The 17,107-nt window shown below is 37.9% G+C and overlaps 1 protein-coding gene across 1 annotated transcript in view; it reads right to left on the minus strand.

Moving 5' to 3' along the window:
• dnah7 (dynein, axonemal, heavy chain 7) overlaps positions 1-16,998 on the minus strand; it is a 76,464-nt gene extending 59,466 nt beyond the window's left edge. Inside the window, exons 1-19 of the mRNA XM_026144785.2 lie at positions 16,456-16,998; positions 15,470-15,566; positions 15,164-15,344; positions 14,338-14,401; positions 13,421-13,601; positions 13,064-13,136; positions 12,792-12,917; positions 12,367-12,486; positions 11,568-11,751; positions 11,277-11,456; positions 10,923-11,195; positions 10,520-10,647; positions 10,088-10,166; positions 9,577-9,801; positions 9,339-9,485; positions 8,952-9,131; positions 6,719-6,859; positions 6,258-6,625; positions 5,142-5,328 (exon numbers count right to left, since the gene is read on the minus strand). Coding sequence (XP_026000570.2) covers positions 5,142-5,328; positions 6,258-6,625; positions 6,719-6,859; positions 8,952-9,131; positions 9,339-9,485; positions 9,577-9,801; positions 10,088-10,166; positions 10,520-10,647; positions 10,923-11,195; positions 11,277-11,456; positions 11,568-11,751; positions 12,367-12,486; positions 12,792-12,917; positions 13,064-13,136; positions 13,421-13,601; positions 14,338-14,401; positions 15,164-15,344; positions 15,470-15,566; positions 16,456-16,524 — 3,003 coding nt within the window. The 5' untranslated portion in view covers positions 16,525-16,998. The remainder of the gene's footprint in view (positions 1-5,141; positions 5,329-6,257; positions 6,626-6,718; positions 6,860-8,951; positions 9,132-9,338; positions 9,486-9,576; positions 9,802-10,087; positions 10,167-10,519; positions 10,648-10,922; positions 11,196-11,276; positions 11,457-11,567; positions 11,752-12,366; positions 12,487-12,791; positions 12,918-13,063; positions 13,137-13,420; positions 13,602-14,337; positions 14,402-15,163; positions 15,345-15,469; positions 15,567-16,455) is intronic.
• Positions 16,999-17,107: the final 109 nt, after the last annotated feature.

Consider the following 17,107-nt stretch of genomic DNA (forward strand, 5'->3'; position numbering starts at 1 on the left):
TGCTTTGTCCACTGTCAATGCGGGAAATTTGATCTTCATTGTCAACTCACTTCAGCACATTTAAAAAACTAGTTAGTACAAAACGTTTGAAATGGATTATTCTAAGTTCTAAGTTTATGTTCTTTTGGGTGGTAAACAGGCAACTACACACTTCAGTTTCACAGGTGTGTTACCAAAATGTTTTTTTTTATGTTGGCTTATTTGTAACATAAAGCTTTCCACTGGGTTAGCTATTAATACTAGAATACAAACGTTATATCACATTAGCTTCCCAGATAGTCACAATTTTGTACAGCACCATGACTTAGTTCAATGAGAAGTAGCACTAGTCTTAGTCATAGTCAGATAAATGTCTGATAAAGCTCTAGTTAAAAGGAAATACCATACAGAGTCCTGTGATAATACTAGTCCTGGATGAATCAGCACTTGTTTCTTTTTCACATCTTTCCTGCATCCAAGTTGGTGAGGCTGCACTGACAATTATACATAAGAGTTTGAAAACATCCTGGATGCAAATTCAGGACTCAGCTCATATCAATACACAGCACTGAGACCCACTGACAGAGAGAGCAAATTCAAATCCATCAGAAGAGCAAAATTCTGAGGGATAATGAGACAAATAACATGCACGGCAGCATTTGGTGAGGAACAATGTGCTATTTTACAACTGGCTCAACAGTGTGGCAGCCTGGAAACAGAAATGTTGAGTATACAGCTATTAACCAAAAATGTCAGAAAATTAGTGTAAAACACAGCCTGAAGTCTAGCCCAGTTGGCTTTGAGTGGCAGGCTGTGCACCCTGGACAGCTTAAAGCACAACATAAATACCAGAATTACAAATGAATGAAGTTACCATGTTGGAAAAGTGAGAAAAATGCAAAAGTGACCACTCCGATGACTAAATAATAGTGATCGGAGTGAGTTGATTTATTTATAAAACATTAACATTCAGGAGAAATTCACATTCCTTTTAGGTTTCTGCTTTGCATAAGTGTTGTCAATGCTGCTCTGAAGGTGACACTAAAACACTGCAATTTCTTCCTTTAACAAAATCCACTTTATGCTCCACACTGAGGTCCACCTGTCACACAGAGTCTAGAGAAAAATCTATGGTGGGAGAGAGAAATAGAGATTTCACCTGAGGCATGTCTAGCACCTTTGAAATATTTCAGCTCTCGTATCATCTCATCTGTACACTAATTCAATATCCTCTGGAGCTGTCACCCCCAGGAAGCGTCTAAATAAAAAGTCTGTCTAATTTCCAAGGTTGGACAGTGAACCTCTAACCCGCTCACATGAAGATTTTGGCAGTTCTGAAATGAAGTCTGATATCATCTTCTAGGAATGAAATAACAGACAGGAAGGAGCAGAGCCAGTGTGGAGTCAACATGAAAAAACATGGATGAACATTTGGTCTAATGGTTACAACACATAATCACAATGCCCGCGGTCTGATTCCTGGTCAGATGACCCGTGTTTGTGTCTCCTTAGATTGTGAATTTTTCAAAATTGTGCAAAATTTCATAAACATGGAGTAAGAGAAGAACAAGGCATTTCTCCCGATTGCTGGTCATGTACAAGAAGAAACAGGCACCAAAAGAAAACAAATCTGGTAAGGGGCTCCATACAGTAATGCACATGAAAAATCTATCAGGTAAAACAAGGAAGCATCAAGGCTATCTAGTATATATACTGGCTGGATAACTTGATCAAAGGTTTGACACAGAGACGTCTGGAAGCCAAACAAATGTTGGATGTAGAAGAAAGAAAAAGCCAAAACGATTACTGATTATACCTTGAAGGTAAAAATGGTGCAGACACGGTATCACCTTATGCTGATTTGCAATGATTTAGTCATCCTTAACACGTGGTTGCTCTTGACTTTGTAAAATGTGCTAAGTATAGGCAGTTTTCCCAAGGTTTTGTTTCCTACAAATATAGTGAAAGTAACATTTAAACAATGAGAGGTTTAAACTGTTCTAGATCGTGTTTTTTCCTTTCTTAAATCAGGCCAAAAGATACAATTTTAAAATACAGTAACCGAGAAATGAAAGCCTAAATCAGACGTTCAAGCTCAATTGCAAAGACAAGGCACATTTGATTGCATTTCTGTCAGCATGTAATTATTCTGACAAAGTGTTCCTGATTGATGAACTATGAATCTTCACATTTGTGATTTTGGTCCATTCTTTAGGAGTACATTGTAATAACAGGTCTATTTTTATATTTTATGTTGAAATGCTAATATTGCTTTATGGAGGTACTGTGAGGTAATGTAGATTCCTATGCACCCACAAAGGGTGGGAAGTGTTCCCAGCTGATATAGCAGGTCTTAAAAAAATAACACACATCCAGGACAAAAATTGTGTTGTCCTTTATTACACAATATGAGTGTGAACTAGTCTTTGGCTAGTTTACTAGCTCATTCTCAGGTTTATTAGAGGTATATCTATATATGTGGTTATATTAATAAACACTATGCCAGTCGTCTTCTCTTTGTGCTCATAGGTAAGCTGTTTCTCTCCTTCTTCACTCACTCAAAGGAACTTGGGTGTGGTGCGCTGCATAGTTAAAAGGAAGCAGGTTCATAGAAATAAATCTTTTAAATTGATTTACCCTGTTTGTACTTTCAACTGAGCATGCAATAGTAAAGTAAGTGACACACTAATACAAGCAGCAAATAAAAAAAATAAAAAAAGACCAGGAAAATTAAGTGAAGATGGTGATGCTGTAAGGTGCTAGAAGATGAGTGGATCTTGAGCAACTCCCAGTGGCTGATGTGATGACAACAACCTGGGCAAAGACGTCCTGATGTGGACAGAGGATCTGACTTTGCTCACACTCGTGTCATAGCATGTAGTTGAGATGATTCTAATTTCATGCATCACTGATCAGTCTTATTGACAAAGAGAAGGGATGTACTGTTTGTCAGATTTTGATGCAGTACAAGATCATGCCAAGGAGGTATTTTTCTGTAACTGGCCCTCGTGTGGTGGTGAATTAAAATGAGCTTTAAGCAATGAACAAAATTTGAGAACAAAAAGCAGAAAAACATAATTTTTATGGCCATAATTACAATTTTGTCGGGGAACTCTTGTTTGAAATGATTTATGACCCCAGTTACAATGAAGTTGGGACACTGTTAAATTATAAACGAGAACGCAATGACTCGAAATAAATACGTATTTTATACACAAGAGGAGATAGAAACATATCAAATGTTTAGACTGACAAAATTTGTTATGTTTTCAGTCTTGCACTGTGAAAAAAAATGTGTGTTTATGAGATTTGCATTGAATCATTGCATTTTTTTTTTATTTACATTACACACAGCATCACAGCTTGCCTGGATTTGGGGTTGTATTACAGCAGCAGAGGACAGTTACAGATTTTGAGCTCATCACTCATCACTTTTTCCCCTTGTCATTACTGGTAGCGCTATACATTCACATTTATAAAAAGTTAGAGGAATTCCCTATCAAAACCCTATCAAAAAAATTTTTTTTTTTAAATAATTTAATTTTAGGGATCTGTTTAAGATCATTTTCTGGTGCCACGCTGAACTACTTTCTCTTTGGTTCAATGCACTAATATATATACAATATCCCCCATGCAAAATATTATAATACTATGCCATACCAATTTTTTTCCCCAACCTCATACTCTATATATTGGCGATACATCTCTTCCACTGCTTCCAAATAGTTTGATTTTTGTTTGACAAACTTACAATGAACCAAATCTGGCAAGAAGTCAAGTTGTTGAGCGCAGATTGTTTTACTGTGGTGTATGTGTGGCATGATACAACGCAACGATGAACGCTCTCCTTCCAACATAACGCTTCAGGACACTGCAGAAAGGTCAATTTAGAGCATAGGTTTACTTTGGAGTATGATTTCGCGGTGCAGAACTGAATCTGATACACCGCACTCAGGCTCGGTAACTGAAAGCTGTTGAAAACTGCTCGGTGGAAGCTGGAGGCCCAGCTCTAATGATCCTTTAAATAAAATCTGGCTAAATTTGAAACTGAAGTTGATGGCTGCTCTCTGGACGAATTTAAGGTCTACAGCCAAATTCCAGACGCACAGTCCAAGTGGTCAGAACAGGATTTCTAAATATATCTAAAAATATCCACCACACTGAAAGCAATCTGGATGGTCTTGAAAACATGACCTTGAATAGAAAAACACTGAAATCTATTGAGGTAAAATTTCTGATTTTTAATGAACCAATCCCCAAACTTTTTGATCACGCCTTCATAATCTATCCTTTTCTCTCACTCCAACAAATCTTTCTATTTACAGAATTTTCTATTAAATTTTTAATCCTTATATTGATACAACATTTTGGCCATATGTTACTTTAATAAAAGAAAAAAGTACATATAGCCTTTAGAAACTGAGCTCCATTATACAGGAAAAAAATTAAGTTTAAACTGTACTGCTTTAGTATTTATGCTGGCATGCTCAATAACACAGTGTAACATATCAAAGCAGCTTAGAGTGTACACATGAGCGTCTTTGTGTGCAGGCTGCCCATCCCTCGGTGACCTCATTTTCTTTGTGGTTCCATACACCCCTGCCCCTTCCAGACAAAATCCATAATTTCTATTTGATGGTGCAGTCAGGCTGGGCTTTCGGAGGACACTGCCTGAAATTGATGTGTCTCATTTCAGGTCTACTGAGGACGCCAATTACCCTTTGGAAACTCTTTGAGGATGCTCTTGCAACACTCACTTTCTATCCCCGCTCAGTTGTTTTTGCCTCGTTCTCCATCCGCTTCGGACTGATTCACTCTTATCGCATTCCCTCTGTCTGAATGCTCCCTTCTGCTTTGGCTGTATCGGTGTATTTGGCTGACATTGTTCTTTTCCTACATATTCTCACAATCTCTCAGTGTGCGTTTATGTTTATGTGTCTGCACGCTGACCCACCTGCTCAGGTTAATGCACTGAATTTAATCTGATTACAGTAGAACACTTGAAATTTTAAGGTGTATGCTGTCTAGTAATAAATACATGTCCTGAGTTGGATGCGCTATAGCTATATTTGCATTTCAAACCACAGAACAAGTACAAATACACAGGTCTTTTTTTTTTTTTTGCTTTTCAAAGGCAATAGTGTTAGATCAAAAACACTCACCAGTGAAACCTGTTTCATGATGTCTCTCCATGTTTTATCAACAGTTGTGAATCGGCGTCCCTCTTCAGGCATCTGAACCATGATGTCTGGGGAGCTGAATATGGGCTCCAGGTACAGCCAAGTAGACTGCACCTTTAACCACTCGTCCAGAACTTCTTGGAGAAGCAGCAACTTGCCCTCCCATTCCCTAATGATAAAAATTATAATAACATTACTTACTGATGTGTAGTCATTTTGCAGTTAAAATGTTGCAATCAGATTGCAGAGGGTCAGATTCAAGCTTTGGAAAAGACAAACTGATTCCTTTACATGCTATTATTCTTTTTTTTTTGTTTTGCAATCTTTGCTATATAATATTTCATTGTTCACAAAAATAAAAAAGGTTGGTGCATTTAAAAAAAAAATTCCAACTGATTTTTAAAGTTTTTGTTTTCAATGATTACATATAATATTTGTCATCTTCATCCTGATCACAGTTATTTAAAAAAGAAAAAAAAAACACGACCAGGCCTAAACTAAGACCACACATGTGTGCTTTCCATGTCTTTGATGAAAACTCACACAACATCCATAAGACATTTTCTATAGCTGCTTATTATACTTGTACAATGACATGCAATGTTTCCCTATAAAACTGTTTCAGTTCATCATTTCAGACCTTTTACCTCTCTGTAGAGGTTGAAAAAATGATTCAAGCTCTTCTGATCTCAGCAGGGATTGTTGTGGGTACTTTAATCCACATGTGGCATCTGTTTAAATGTGAAGTCCTTCTGGAGAGAACTCATTAGCTCACTATCACCACAGCATCTATGAATAAGCCGTACATCTCTGGGCTTCTTTGTTGGTGTTTTGGGCAGCACAGATGCTCACAAAAACAGTCAATTTTGGCAGCTAAATTATGCAACAAGTTCACATTAGCAGTAAGGGCGGTGGGGCACAGATGTCTGTTTGCCACACAATCTCAGCCGAGCCCTGCAGCAATCAATACATAGACTGCCAACAGATTGCAGCTAAATAGTGAGTGTATGGAATTTTCCCCTTAATAACATTACACCAAACTTATTTTCCAAGCAAGCAAAGTAAAATTACTCAAAAGCAATTCCTCTTGACTCTCACCGTATTTCCACTTCAAAAGGTTTAATGAAGGGTGAGCCTTTCATGGTTTGTGTCTTCACAATGTGATCATCTAACAGCATCTGCACTTCTTCCACCGATGACAGGATTGAGGTGCCCGTCTCTCGGTAGCTAAGGAGATTAAACTCCATGTGATCCCACTCACTGGCCATTTTCTCCATGGCCTTCTCCAGTGAGTACTCCTTGCTGGCTGCTTCACTGATGCCTTCGAAGCTGCTCAAGTGCTGTTCCAGGTGCATTGATAGGAAGTTAGACACAGACACCTGATCATCAGCTGGCTCCAGGTAGATGCCAGCCAAGTCCGACATGGCATCCCAGTGACGTTTACGCAGGCCGGGATTACACAGTACCTATGAAAAAGTACATCCAGTCCAAATTACTTCCAAAATTTCAAATGATATTGTATTAAAGTCAAATACCAAATCTTACTCTTGATTTCTCACCTGCACCATAGGAATGTGCTCCTTGAAGTCTTCCACCTTAGCCTTTATAGTGTTTGCTATATTAAGGGCATTGGGTACTTCACTTAAGGATTTCTCCAGCTTGTATAGAGCGCGCCAATAGTTGCCAACATCACCTTCTACCTATTTTGGGAATGGGGGTATTTTTTTTACATAACAACAGGACATAAATAGAATTTATAAAAATTTCACATCAAGTAATTCAATAAAAATATTTATTATGTCATATTTTTGTACCACCAAATGTTTATTCATCAGAGCTATAATAACTTCTAGCAAAAGTTAAAATAACTTTTAGCAAAAATTTAAATAACTTTTTCTACTTAAGTTACGTCATAATGACTCATTAAACTGAATAATAAAGTTGTCTTCTCATCCTCGCTCCAAAGGTCAATTTCTTTAGACTCCCTTGTTAAAATGCCCAAATTTATAATAGAAATATGCATATGTGTACCACCTAGTCCAAAAAAAAAAAGGTTTGAGTTTCCTCCATTACTACAGTTACAGGGTGTTTAAAAAATAGACGCCCTCTTTAAAAATCATATTATAGTTTAAAATTATGAATGACTGAAGCTGTGGTCAGCTGACTGACCATCTTGGAGGCCTGAACTGCAGTTTTGGATTTTGCTATCTGTGTGTGGACCTTAGGAATCATGTTTGCTAGCATTACATCATAACTTAGCTCTCCACTCTACAGCAGGATTTATAATAACACAAAAAGAAAATTTATTTTTTAATTTTTTTATAAATCAAAGAACACAGACATTAAACAAACGGACATAAAGGCAGAAAGCTAAAGGTTATTCCAAGATTTGTACTGTTGTTGTTGCCAAGATGTATAGAAATTTCTTTTACTTATGTACTAATCACATCATTTCATTGTATGATACCTTGGTGCCACTGGATTCTAACATGTCTCACACTCATACAGTAAGACAAATGGTGGGGGTCTAGTAAGGAAGTTGGGGGAAGCAGACAACTCCACAGGAAGAGTCTTTTGTCTCTTCGAGGACTCTGGGAGGTAGCAAAGGAGTGTGAACCTTAAAGTGTGAAACAGCTGTGTACTGCTTTTTGTTCCTGGAGAAGGTATTTAACTGAGAGCCATGTTAGACTCAGAAGAGACTCTGCTGACCGTCTGCCCCGCGATCATGCAGGCTCTCCACAAGCTTGGGTTTTCTGTTCTTTTGTGTTTTGATTAAAGAATGTTAGCTACTGCTCACCGCTCATCTGCAGGCTTTATTTAATGGAAAACTTCCACAACACAAGATGAAAAGGTAGATGGTTGCTATGAGTATTTAGGGTGTTTGCTTGCAAGTATTAAATGCTAGATTTAACAATGTGTTTTTAATAGTACAATTATTGATTGTAGTAGAGGCAGCAGCAGTGTTAGCAATGCTTACAGAGGTACTTATAGTAATAATAGCTGAGAATGTAGTTAATGAAAGAAGTACTTAAATAAGCATTAAAAGGAAAAAAGGAAAGGAGTTTAAGCAGAAAACGTTGTTTCATGTGGAGCTCTGCTCTGTGGAGCTCAACATCAGTGAAGTGAAAAATGCTGAGTGCTTTGCTGCTTTCATATATATATATATAGTATGTGGAAGAATGGCTGTAATATAAAAGGGAAATGGCAGTGCAAATAATACTAATACCATCAGAGTATAATAAAAAGTACCACATGCAGTGATGTCATTATGTAAATAAGAAGGCACAAACAGATAAAAATGCAGTCAAAAAAATCCATCAGCTCCTTCAAGGGCTTTAGTTATACAAAGAAAGTTGACTAAGTTCATTTGATTTTTTTTTTTTTACATTATATTCATGATTTAATCTTATTGCTTTCTTACTCGGTCTACTCTTACTCTGACCAACCACTTTCTTATTGAACTACCCAAGTTAGCTGTTTTGAATGTTCACAATACTACAAAATAAGCTCTGTGTTATTTATGCATTTATATTTGTTCAGTTTTTTTTTTGTTTTTTTTTCCCAGGGACTTGATAAAATGCACCATTCAACAAAAAAATAGAAATCTGAATCTTTATGACGGTCTGGATGCCCTTATTATACTACTGTTGGACCACTGAGGCTGTAAATAAGACAGAGAATGTCGTTGTTATATGAATGAAAATCAGAAAATTAGAACTGAGCTCAATCTGTCACCTAAACTCCCCAGTCACTCCTGCATTGAATACAAAGTAATTTTTCTACTGCTTTTACCTTGTCTGGGTTCACACTGGTGAGAGGTCCATGCAGCCACTTCTCACGCTGTTTTATGAAATCAGTAGCTGTCTCATAGAGGCGCAGGAATAGTGTCAACTTTTCCTGCGCCTTCTTCCGCTCTGGATATTGGGAAACAGACCAGCCGAAAGCCTCCTCGTCTAGATTTAAATCATTAATCTTTCCACAGAGGTAAGGATCAAAAGGTAAGAGTAGAAGTAAAATACAGAAATAAACAAAGACATGGAAAGAAAAGATAAAATAATGAGTAGATGCATAGTTGATTTATAAATAAGACATCAACACATAATACAGCCTGAGATAATGCCTGTGAACTAATGTACAGATATATATCTCTAGGCTTACAGGTAACAAGTTGTGATATACCTTTTCAGCAGCTAACTCCAGTTTGGTATTGAGGGCCTGAGCTTTTGTCAGGTACTTGCTGAGATTGGCTGTCTCACGAAAGGCCTTAAACTCCTCCACTTGTTTACTGTAGCTGTCCAGTTCTTGCAACAAGTGCTCACGGTACAACTGGAATGAGGGTAAGGAAAGATGTCCTTGTATTTTAGCCACCAGTATGTTTTCTCTACATTAAAATACACTGAAACAGAAAAACACAGACCTTAAGCCCACTCTGATATTGTTCCGTCATTTTGCTAACTATCTGCTGGTGTTCCTCAAAGATGGATGGCATACGTTTAAACCACTGGATTGTCTTTGTATTGAGCTTCATATCCAGTGTTGACAGGGTGGCAAACTCCACCAGGAAACACAACTGCGTGGCAGAGTCTGCTAGTCTTTGTTGCAAAAGAGGCATCTCTGTGGTCTCCACCTTTTTAATATAAGCCTGGATAAGAAAAAAAATTGTCATTTATATCTTAAAAAAATGTACAGCAACCATACTAAGGTAGTTCATAAGTGTGAAGGAATGCAAGACCTTCCAGGCTTTCTGTAGCCTCAGCTGAGGGCCTACTACCAAAAACACTCAAAACCACAAGAAAAGAAATAAAAGACAAAGCTTACTGACTGGTGTTAAGTGCACACCATAACTGTTTTGTGAACAATCTGTAAAGGACAATTGTGCATGGCATAATGCAACAAGCCTGGTATGTGTGATTTTTTGGTGCAGTCACCTTAAGTTCCATCAGCTTTTGAGTATCTGGCGGTGTGCTCAGTGCCTTCTCTGAAATCTGCTCAAATTCATGACAGAGCCTGTGAGAGGAAGAATGGCATTAATTCAGTGCTGTATACGGAGGATTTCACAGATTTACAATCTTATTATGGCACCGCTTGGCAATAGAGAACACCACAGAGCAGCTAACATGGGGCCGAAAATCACAAAGAGCACTAAACGACATCCCTTATGACTTTCACACAGTGTATTCTTTTAGAGTGACCCGCTCTTAAGCTTCCCTATGCATATTTCAGTAGTATCTGCCAAACAGAAGCTGCTTAATCCCTCTCAGCTTTTTTTTAATGATAACTTCCTTCAGATGTATTGGTGAACTATGCTGATGTAGAGAGAAAACACTCTTGCTGAGTATAAAAAAAGAGAACCAACTAACTTCTTGTTGGCTTTCTGGTGGTCATCTAGCATCCGTGTAACCAGTTTCTGCTGTATGTCCCGTGCACGCTTGACAAGAGACTGGATGAGCTTATAGGACTGGACCTCAAACATGCCAAGTCGTACCACCTAAAATCCATGGTATAAATAAGTGACACAGTTAACACAATTTAAGAAATGACCAGTGATAAATGATGCAAGAGCTTTTAAATAAGCCCAGTCAAAGAAACACAGATTTAAGAATTAGATTATTAGATTATTAGTTTTAAGCTTTCCCACTGTTTAGCTTTTTTGATTTGACACTATTTCAGCAAAATATATATCAGTATAACTGGAAGGAAACATGAAATGTTACAGAGTAAGTTATGGGACCTTGGTTTAAGGATTTTTTTTAATGCCTTTACCTTGGAAGGCATATACCGGATCTCATCGATAAGCTTCTGGTAGTATAGCACCTGCACCATAAATTCCTGGAAAGAGTGCTGGTCACGGAGGACCTGCTCCACATCTTTTTCCGCCTGCCTCGATACCAGTGTGGCATATTTATCATACTTGTGGATGTACTCCTTGGGCCTGACACACTCAGCCCAGAATACCCTGCCTACCTCCTCCTGGTGGGCATGAAGGACCTCTGGAAGGATGATGGGCTTCAGGGTACTTCCAAACTGTGAGCTTGGCTGGAGAAAAGCAAAGTAAGGTATAAAAATCAGGGGGAAGCGTGCTATTAAACAGGGCTATATATAGAGTTGTCTCCTTACCCAGTCAGAGTACAGTTTGGTTTCCACACGAGGTATCACACTGACAGATCTGAGCATGAACTCGTACACATTTAGGAAGGCCTCCTCATATATTTTGAGGTTGGGCTCAAACTTGATCTCCCTGTCCTCCAAGATCAGATGCAGAACAAAGCCTGAGTGCTCACTGGCTCGTTCTGAACGCTAGGTGTCCAAATTAAAATGATACCAAAAAAAAAAAAAAAGTGTTCACCCTCTCATAAAATATAAGCAAAATATATTTAAATCCCTTTAGCTTACTCAGTTTCTTCTTACCGGATCTTGTGAAATTAAGTGTGTATAGTCGATGATTGAATCTGTTAGAAGATTCTGCAGTTGGGAAGTCATCAGCGCAGCCACACAGTTGAAAAAAGATTCTAGTTTGGTCATGTTGCTTTTGAAAGGCACCAGTTCACGCTTGCACCCTTGGTGGTAAATGTTCTGTACTTCAAGGAGCCAACTAGGGCAAAAAGAAACACAACATCAGCTTCAAGATTACATTACGTTAATGAGAACCACACATGTCGATACCCGACAGTCTAACTGACCACTCAAAGCACTTTAACTACAAGCCACATTGATACAGCACTTTATTCTATTCACTTTAAGCATTTTATCTACCCTGGCCTATTTAGAATGAACTGTTAATCTAACATGTATGTCTTCTGACTGTGAGACGAAGGTGAAGACCCCTACAGACCATAGGGGGAACATGAAAATTCCACACAGACGGGCCTCAGTCAAGCTTTGAACAGGGAAACCTTTTCCTGTGACCATGCCAACGACTCCACCACCATACCTAAATGCATAGGCAAAGGACTTTTGGGATAGTCTGCTGTGGCCTTTGTGAGTGGAACCTTCTAGCCATTGGTTCAACTGTGACTTATAAAGTCTGCAAAAAATGACTCAAAAATAAGTAATGGAGGGTTTTAAAATACTGAGTCAGCTCAGATTTAAATCCTAATGAAATGAGGTGGGTGGATTTGAAACAGGCAGTACATGAAATAAGTCATTAAACATCTTACAACCAAATGCGTTTCAAACCGAAAACAGTGGAATTTCAAAGCAGACTTACTCTTGGAGGAGGACTCCTCTGGCACTGTCAACATGTCGAGCGACAATCTGCTGAAACTCAGAAAGCTCTATGGACTCGTTTCTGCAGTGGAACTCCTCTACATCTATCAGCCGGAGATTTCTGTAACCAGATAGCCAAGCAGGGCAAACAAGACTCTTCTACATTGATCATTTGTTTTTTGATCATTTGTGACATGGTGCAATGTTTCAATGCCACAAATTTTCAAAAAGCAGAGAGAGATCTATATTTTACACCATCAATTATTACATAACAGCTTCCAAATACCAGTAACAACAGTCTATTTTCAGCATACTGGACTTGTGACTAAATTAAATATTCATTTGTAATTTAAAAGTTTCTAAATTAGAAAATATTTCATTTTAACCAAATTAATTTGAAGCTATCATGTTTCCAACCATACTCACTTGAAGGAGAAATGCCAAAGGTAGAGTATTTTCAGCACAGTGGGGTTGACAGAGTAAAGCTTTTCACCAATCCTCTTGCGTGCATGGACAAAAGACTTGTTCCATGGTTTTGGCACCTTTTCCACTCTGACAGTAAACAATAAAGGGCCAGTAAGGAAAAAAACTATTTTCCACAAGCCTTTACACAATTAGAACATTTTGTTTAGTCTTGTAGTTACTGCTTATGAATATTAGCAGAGGTTTTTAATGCAATAAATATCCTGCAGACTTACTCTAGTCTGTGAGGGGGCAGATCTTTTTCTTTCTCTTTGTCACTTTCCTTTGATTCTCTGAATGTATATTTCACTGCAATTACACACACACACACACACACACACACACACACACACACACACACACACACACACACACACACACACACACACACACACACACACACACACACACACACACACACACACACACACACACACACACACAACTTTATTCTTATTATTACTAAACTCTTCAGGTTTTGTGTTAACCCAACATATTAACCCAATAAAAAAAGACTATAAATTAGTTTTGGATTTCATAAACAATTCTCAGAATGATTTGCGGATTAAAAGTATATATATATGAATAAATACAGATTGCTGTCTTGATGCTGTGCAAATAGTCTTCCTTGATCTCATCAACCAGCAGTTCCAGTGATGCTCTGTGGCGCCTCAGGTTTGGGGAGACCCTTTTCATAATGCTCTCCACCCAAGATTCCTCCAGAGGTGACACATGGTCCAGGTCTATACCATTCTCAATGTAGTAGTTATATCTCTGACAGGACAAAAAAAAAGCCAAAAAATAGTTGATAAAATTATCCATCTATATCCAGTGAATCACTCTGCACCTATATGCAACTCAAAGATATGATTCAACATGTGAATATCCCATTTTTACTGGGCACGCACATTTTTCTTTGTGCGTGCTTTCTGAATGACCTGCAATATATTCTTAGTATATTACTTGTTTTCATTTATTTAAGGTGCACCACTATGGAAGTTCAAATTAATGTGTTTTTACTTCTTGCATTTACTATACTACCAAATCAAAATGCATGTTTAAGTAAAGGAAATCATTCACAGTAAATAAAAAATCCTGCAGTTACCAACTGCAAGCACTTAACTGAGAAAACATGATTACTATATTATATAAAGATTTTCAAAAAGAACTGCTCAAAACTACAACCGAGATGATATCGAAGTAAACAAGAAAAACTGAAGAAAAAAGTCATCTTTACAAATTCCCTGTAGGATTTGGTTTACCATTTTGTTTCCAGTAAACTTGTTACATAAATGATCTCTAAACCTGAATCCTTTATCTGTGCATTAAAATCTATGCATGGGTGTCAGTGTAGGGGAAGCTGGGACTACATCACCATATTGCAAACATTTGGATGGGGATTTTTGTTTCTGTTACAGAATTTTTACACTTCAGGTCCAACATCTTGTTAATGAGGATATACACAATAAAAAAAAAGTGACCGACCATGAAGCACACAGTTCAATTTTACCATTTCACAGTCTCTACTTTCTGGTGTTTTGCCATCCTCCTCCTCCTCCTCCTCTTCCTGCCGGCTAAGTCAGAAAATGCAAATAAGAGTAAAAACAGATGCCACTTTATCATATTAAACAGTATTTCCATATATTAAACACATTAAAGCCACAATACTTTAATCTCAGTTATGGTTTGTAGTAAAAAATTGCCTTTGAAAAAGTTTTCTGATTATACTTTATAGTAAGAACATAAAATGTATATTCAATATTAATGCAAAAACCATCCATAAATGTGTGGTGAAGTGGTTAGTCACATCCCTTCCATGCTGCCAAAGCATACAGCACATGTCAAACTCAAAGCCCGGTGTCAGCATGCAGAGCATTTTTTCCATGCTGGACAACCAAACCAGTAATATGTTTTTTTTCAGGCCCACAAAAAAGCAACTTTAATTACTTTACATACTGCTAGAAGCTTAGCATAATTTAGATATCATATTTCAATTAGAAACAAAGCATCTAAGGTTTTAAAATAATGCAGTGGAGTAAAAGCTGTGCTTTCACTTGCAGGCTACCCTCACTGCTGCTAGAAAGAGACAGACTGGCTGCTCTCAGGCTTCTGCAAAAGTTAAAAGAAATCTGACATAAAGATCCGTCCATTTAGCAGTTTATTTAATGTTTATTTTAGCTGCTTTTTAGTTTGAATTAGTGTATTACTGTGAAAGAAATCACCATTCACTGGGAGGAGATAAACATGCTTTACTTTATATTTTAAACAGATTGATATCTGTACTATAACAGACAAATAAGTACTTATAAAGGACCAGAAATAAACAGTGAACTCACCATATAAATTTAACCAGGTTTTTTCTGAGATTCAGGTTTTTTCGATTGATGCTTTTGCGGATTCTGCTGCGACGCTTGGAGGTCCAACGGCTCTGCATCCACATTCTGTCCTCAAACTGACTCTGAGGTCTGCCATGGCTTTGAAAGGCCCTGCTGCCTGCCTCATCATTTAACTCATCTCCTACAGCACAGAAACAGTTCAGGAAGGTAAACTGTAAAGCTACAAAAAACAAAAAAACAAAACTGCTGGCATAAAACCATCCAAAAAAAGAGGCAACAACTCAAAACCTAGAGGAATGAACCCACGTTTTGAAGCTGTTTCAGTCCCATCAGGTTTCTGTGTGATTAGAGGAAACAGCGAAAATGACGGTCTTGCTTCCATCCAGGGCTGCTTTCTGAGGACCTGGGCAGTGGAGAGAGGTTATTGGAGTTATCAAAAACTAAAATAAATTGAGATAATTGCTGAGTTAACAGAAATACAAGACTTCAGAAAAATAAAAACAAACTCTAAAAAAATTAAATACACAGCCATATGAAATAAAGTCTCCTCAGGACTCGAAGCAGTCCCTTAAAAAAAAAAAAGCACACCCCAGAAGCACATTTAACAGCAATAATGTGAAGTAACAGTAAGGGTTTTCTGCATGGCTTTCAGTCTCTCACATCATTGTGGAGTAATTATGGTCCACTCAGCTTTTCACAGTTGGTTCTGCTTAGCAAGGTCTGAGACCAGTCATAACCCTCTTTTTAAAGATCCAACAAAAGCACTTCAGTGGGTTGAGGTTTGAATTTTGAGTGGGCCATTGCAGAGCCTGGATTCTTTTTTTTTCAGCCGCTCTGTTAGAGGTTTACTGGTGTGCATCAGATCACTGTCCTGTTGTAAGACCCAATACCAGCCAAGCTTTAACTGTTAATAATAATAATAATAATAATAATAATAATAATAATGACCTCTGACATTTGACTCCAGAATACTGGAATCTATTATGGTACAACAGAGAGGAGTTCAAGGTAAGTCCCCCTCCGCCCTCCCCTGAAAACAAATAAGACTAAGCTAACCTAAATGAAAGCAGGCATACACATACACCTGAAAATAAGTAAGTGAATAAATAAAACAATTAACTTTAATAATTTGCTATAACAACCAGGGTTAAGCTTTCATTTGTCTTCTTTACACACATAGGCTGGACTTCACGTCCGCAGTGCGCTAACACCGGCTTCCTAACTTTTTTGTTGCGGTCAGTTAGCAGCACAGAAACACAGACGATATTCGAGTTCAGGTATTCTGAACTTACCTGTGCTGGACTCAGTGGCAAAAGTGAGCGACTACCTGTGATAGTTCTTCTTTTCTTCGCTGAACTCATATTCGTGCCAAAGCAACCATAAAACCACCGCTAAACTCTTTACCGAAGCTCTGTGCCGTTGCTAGGGCAGTTGCCAAGTGATTAACGGTGACCTCGAGTAAACACCTGTGGACAACAGGAAGACCCGCGCGCGTGGACGTTTGGGTAGAACAGCAACAAAAATCTAAAGCCTCATATTTAAAATAATTGACGTTTTATTTGCTTTTCTCTGGAGTTTTTGTGTCTGTCGTGAACACTGTTTCTGTGTTTCGCGTTGTGTCGTGAAAGTCCTCGCGGGTCTGTTAGACTTTAATCTCCCCTGGCAACATCAATGTTTAGGTGAGCGAGTCCTTTCATTGTGTGGCACGTGGTGGTACTGCCCCCTTTCTGATACAGCGCTGAGAAGTGGAAAACAGAGAAACTAAGAGCAATAAGAAAAGCAATAAAAACAAAACCGTGTTTAATAAAGATGCACTTCATATGTTCTATATAATACTGTATACTTTCCCATAAACTTTTTTTTTTAGCTTACGCTCCTTGTAATTATACTTCATAGGTTTCATTTCAACTGAATATAGAAAAAAAAACCATTCCTGCACAGTCA

Source organism: Astatotilapia calliptera, chromosome 16 (assembly GCF_964374335.1).
Source record: "Astatotilapia calliptera chromosome 16, fAstCal68.1, whole genome shotgun sequence".
NCBI lineage: Eukaryota > Metazoa > Chordata > Actinopteri > Cichliformes > Cichlidae > Astatotilapia > Astatotilapia calliptera.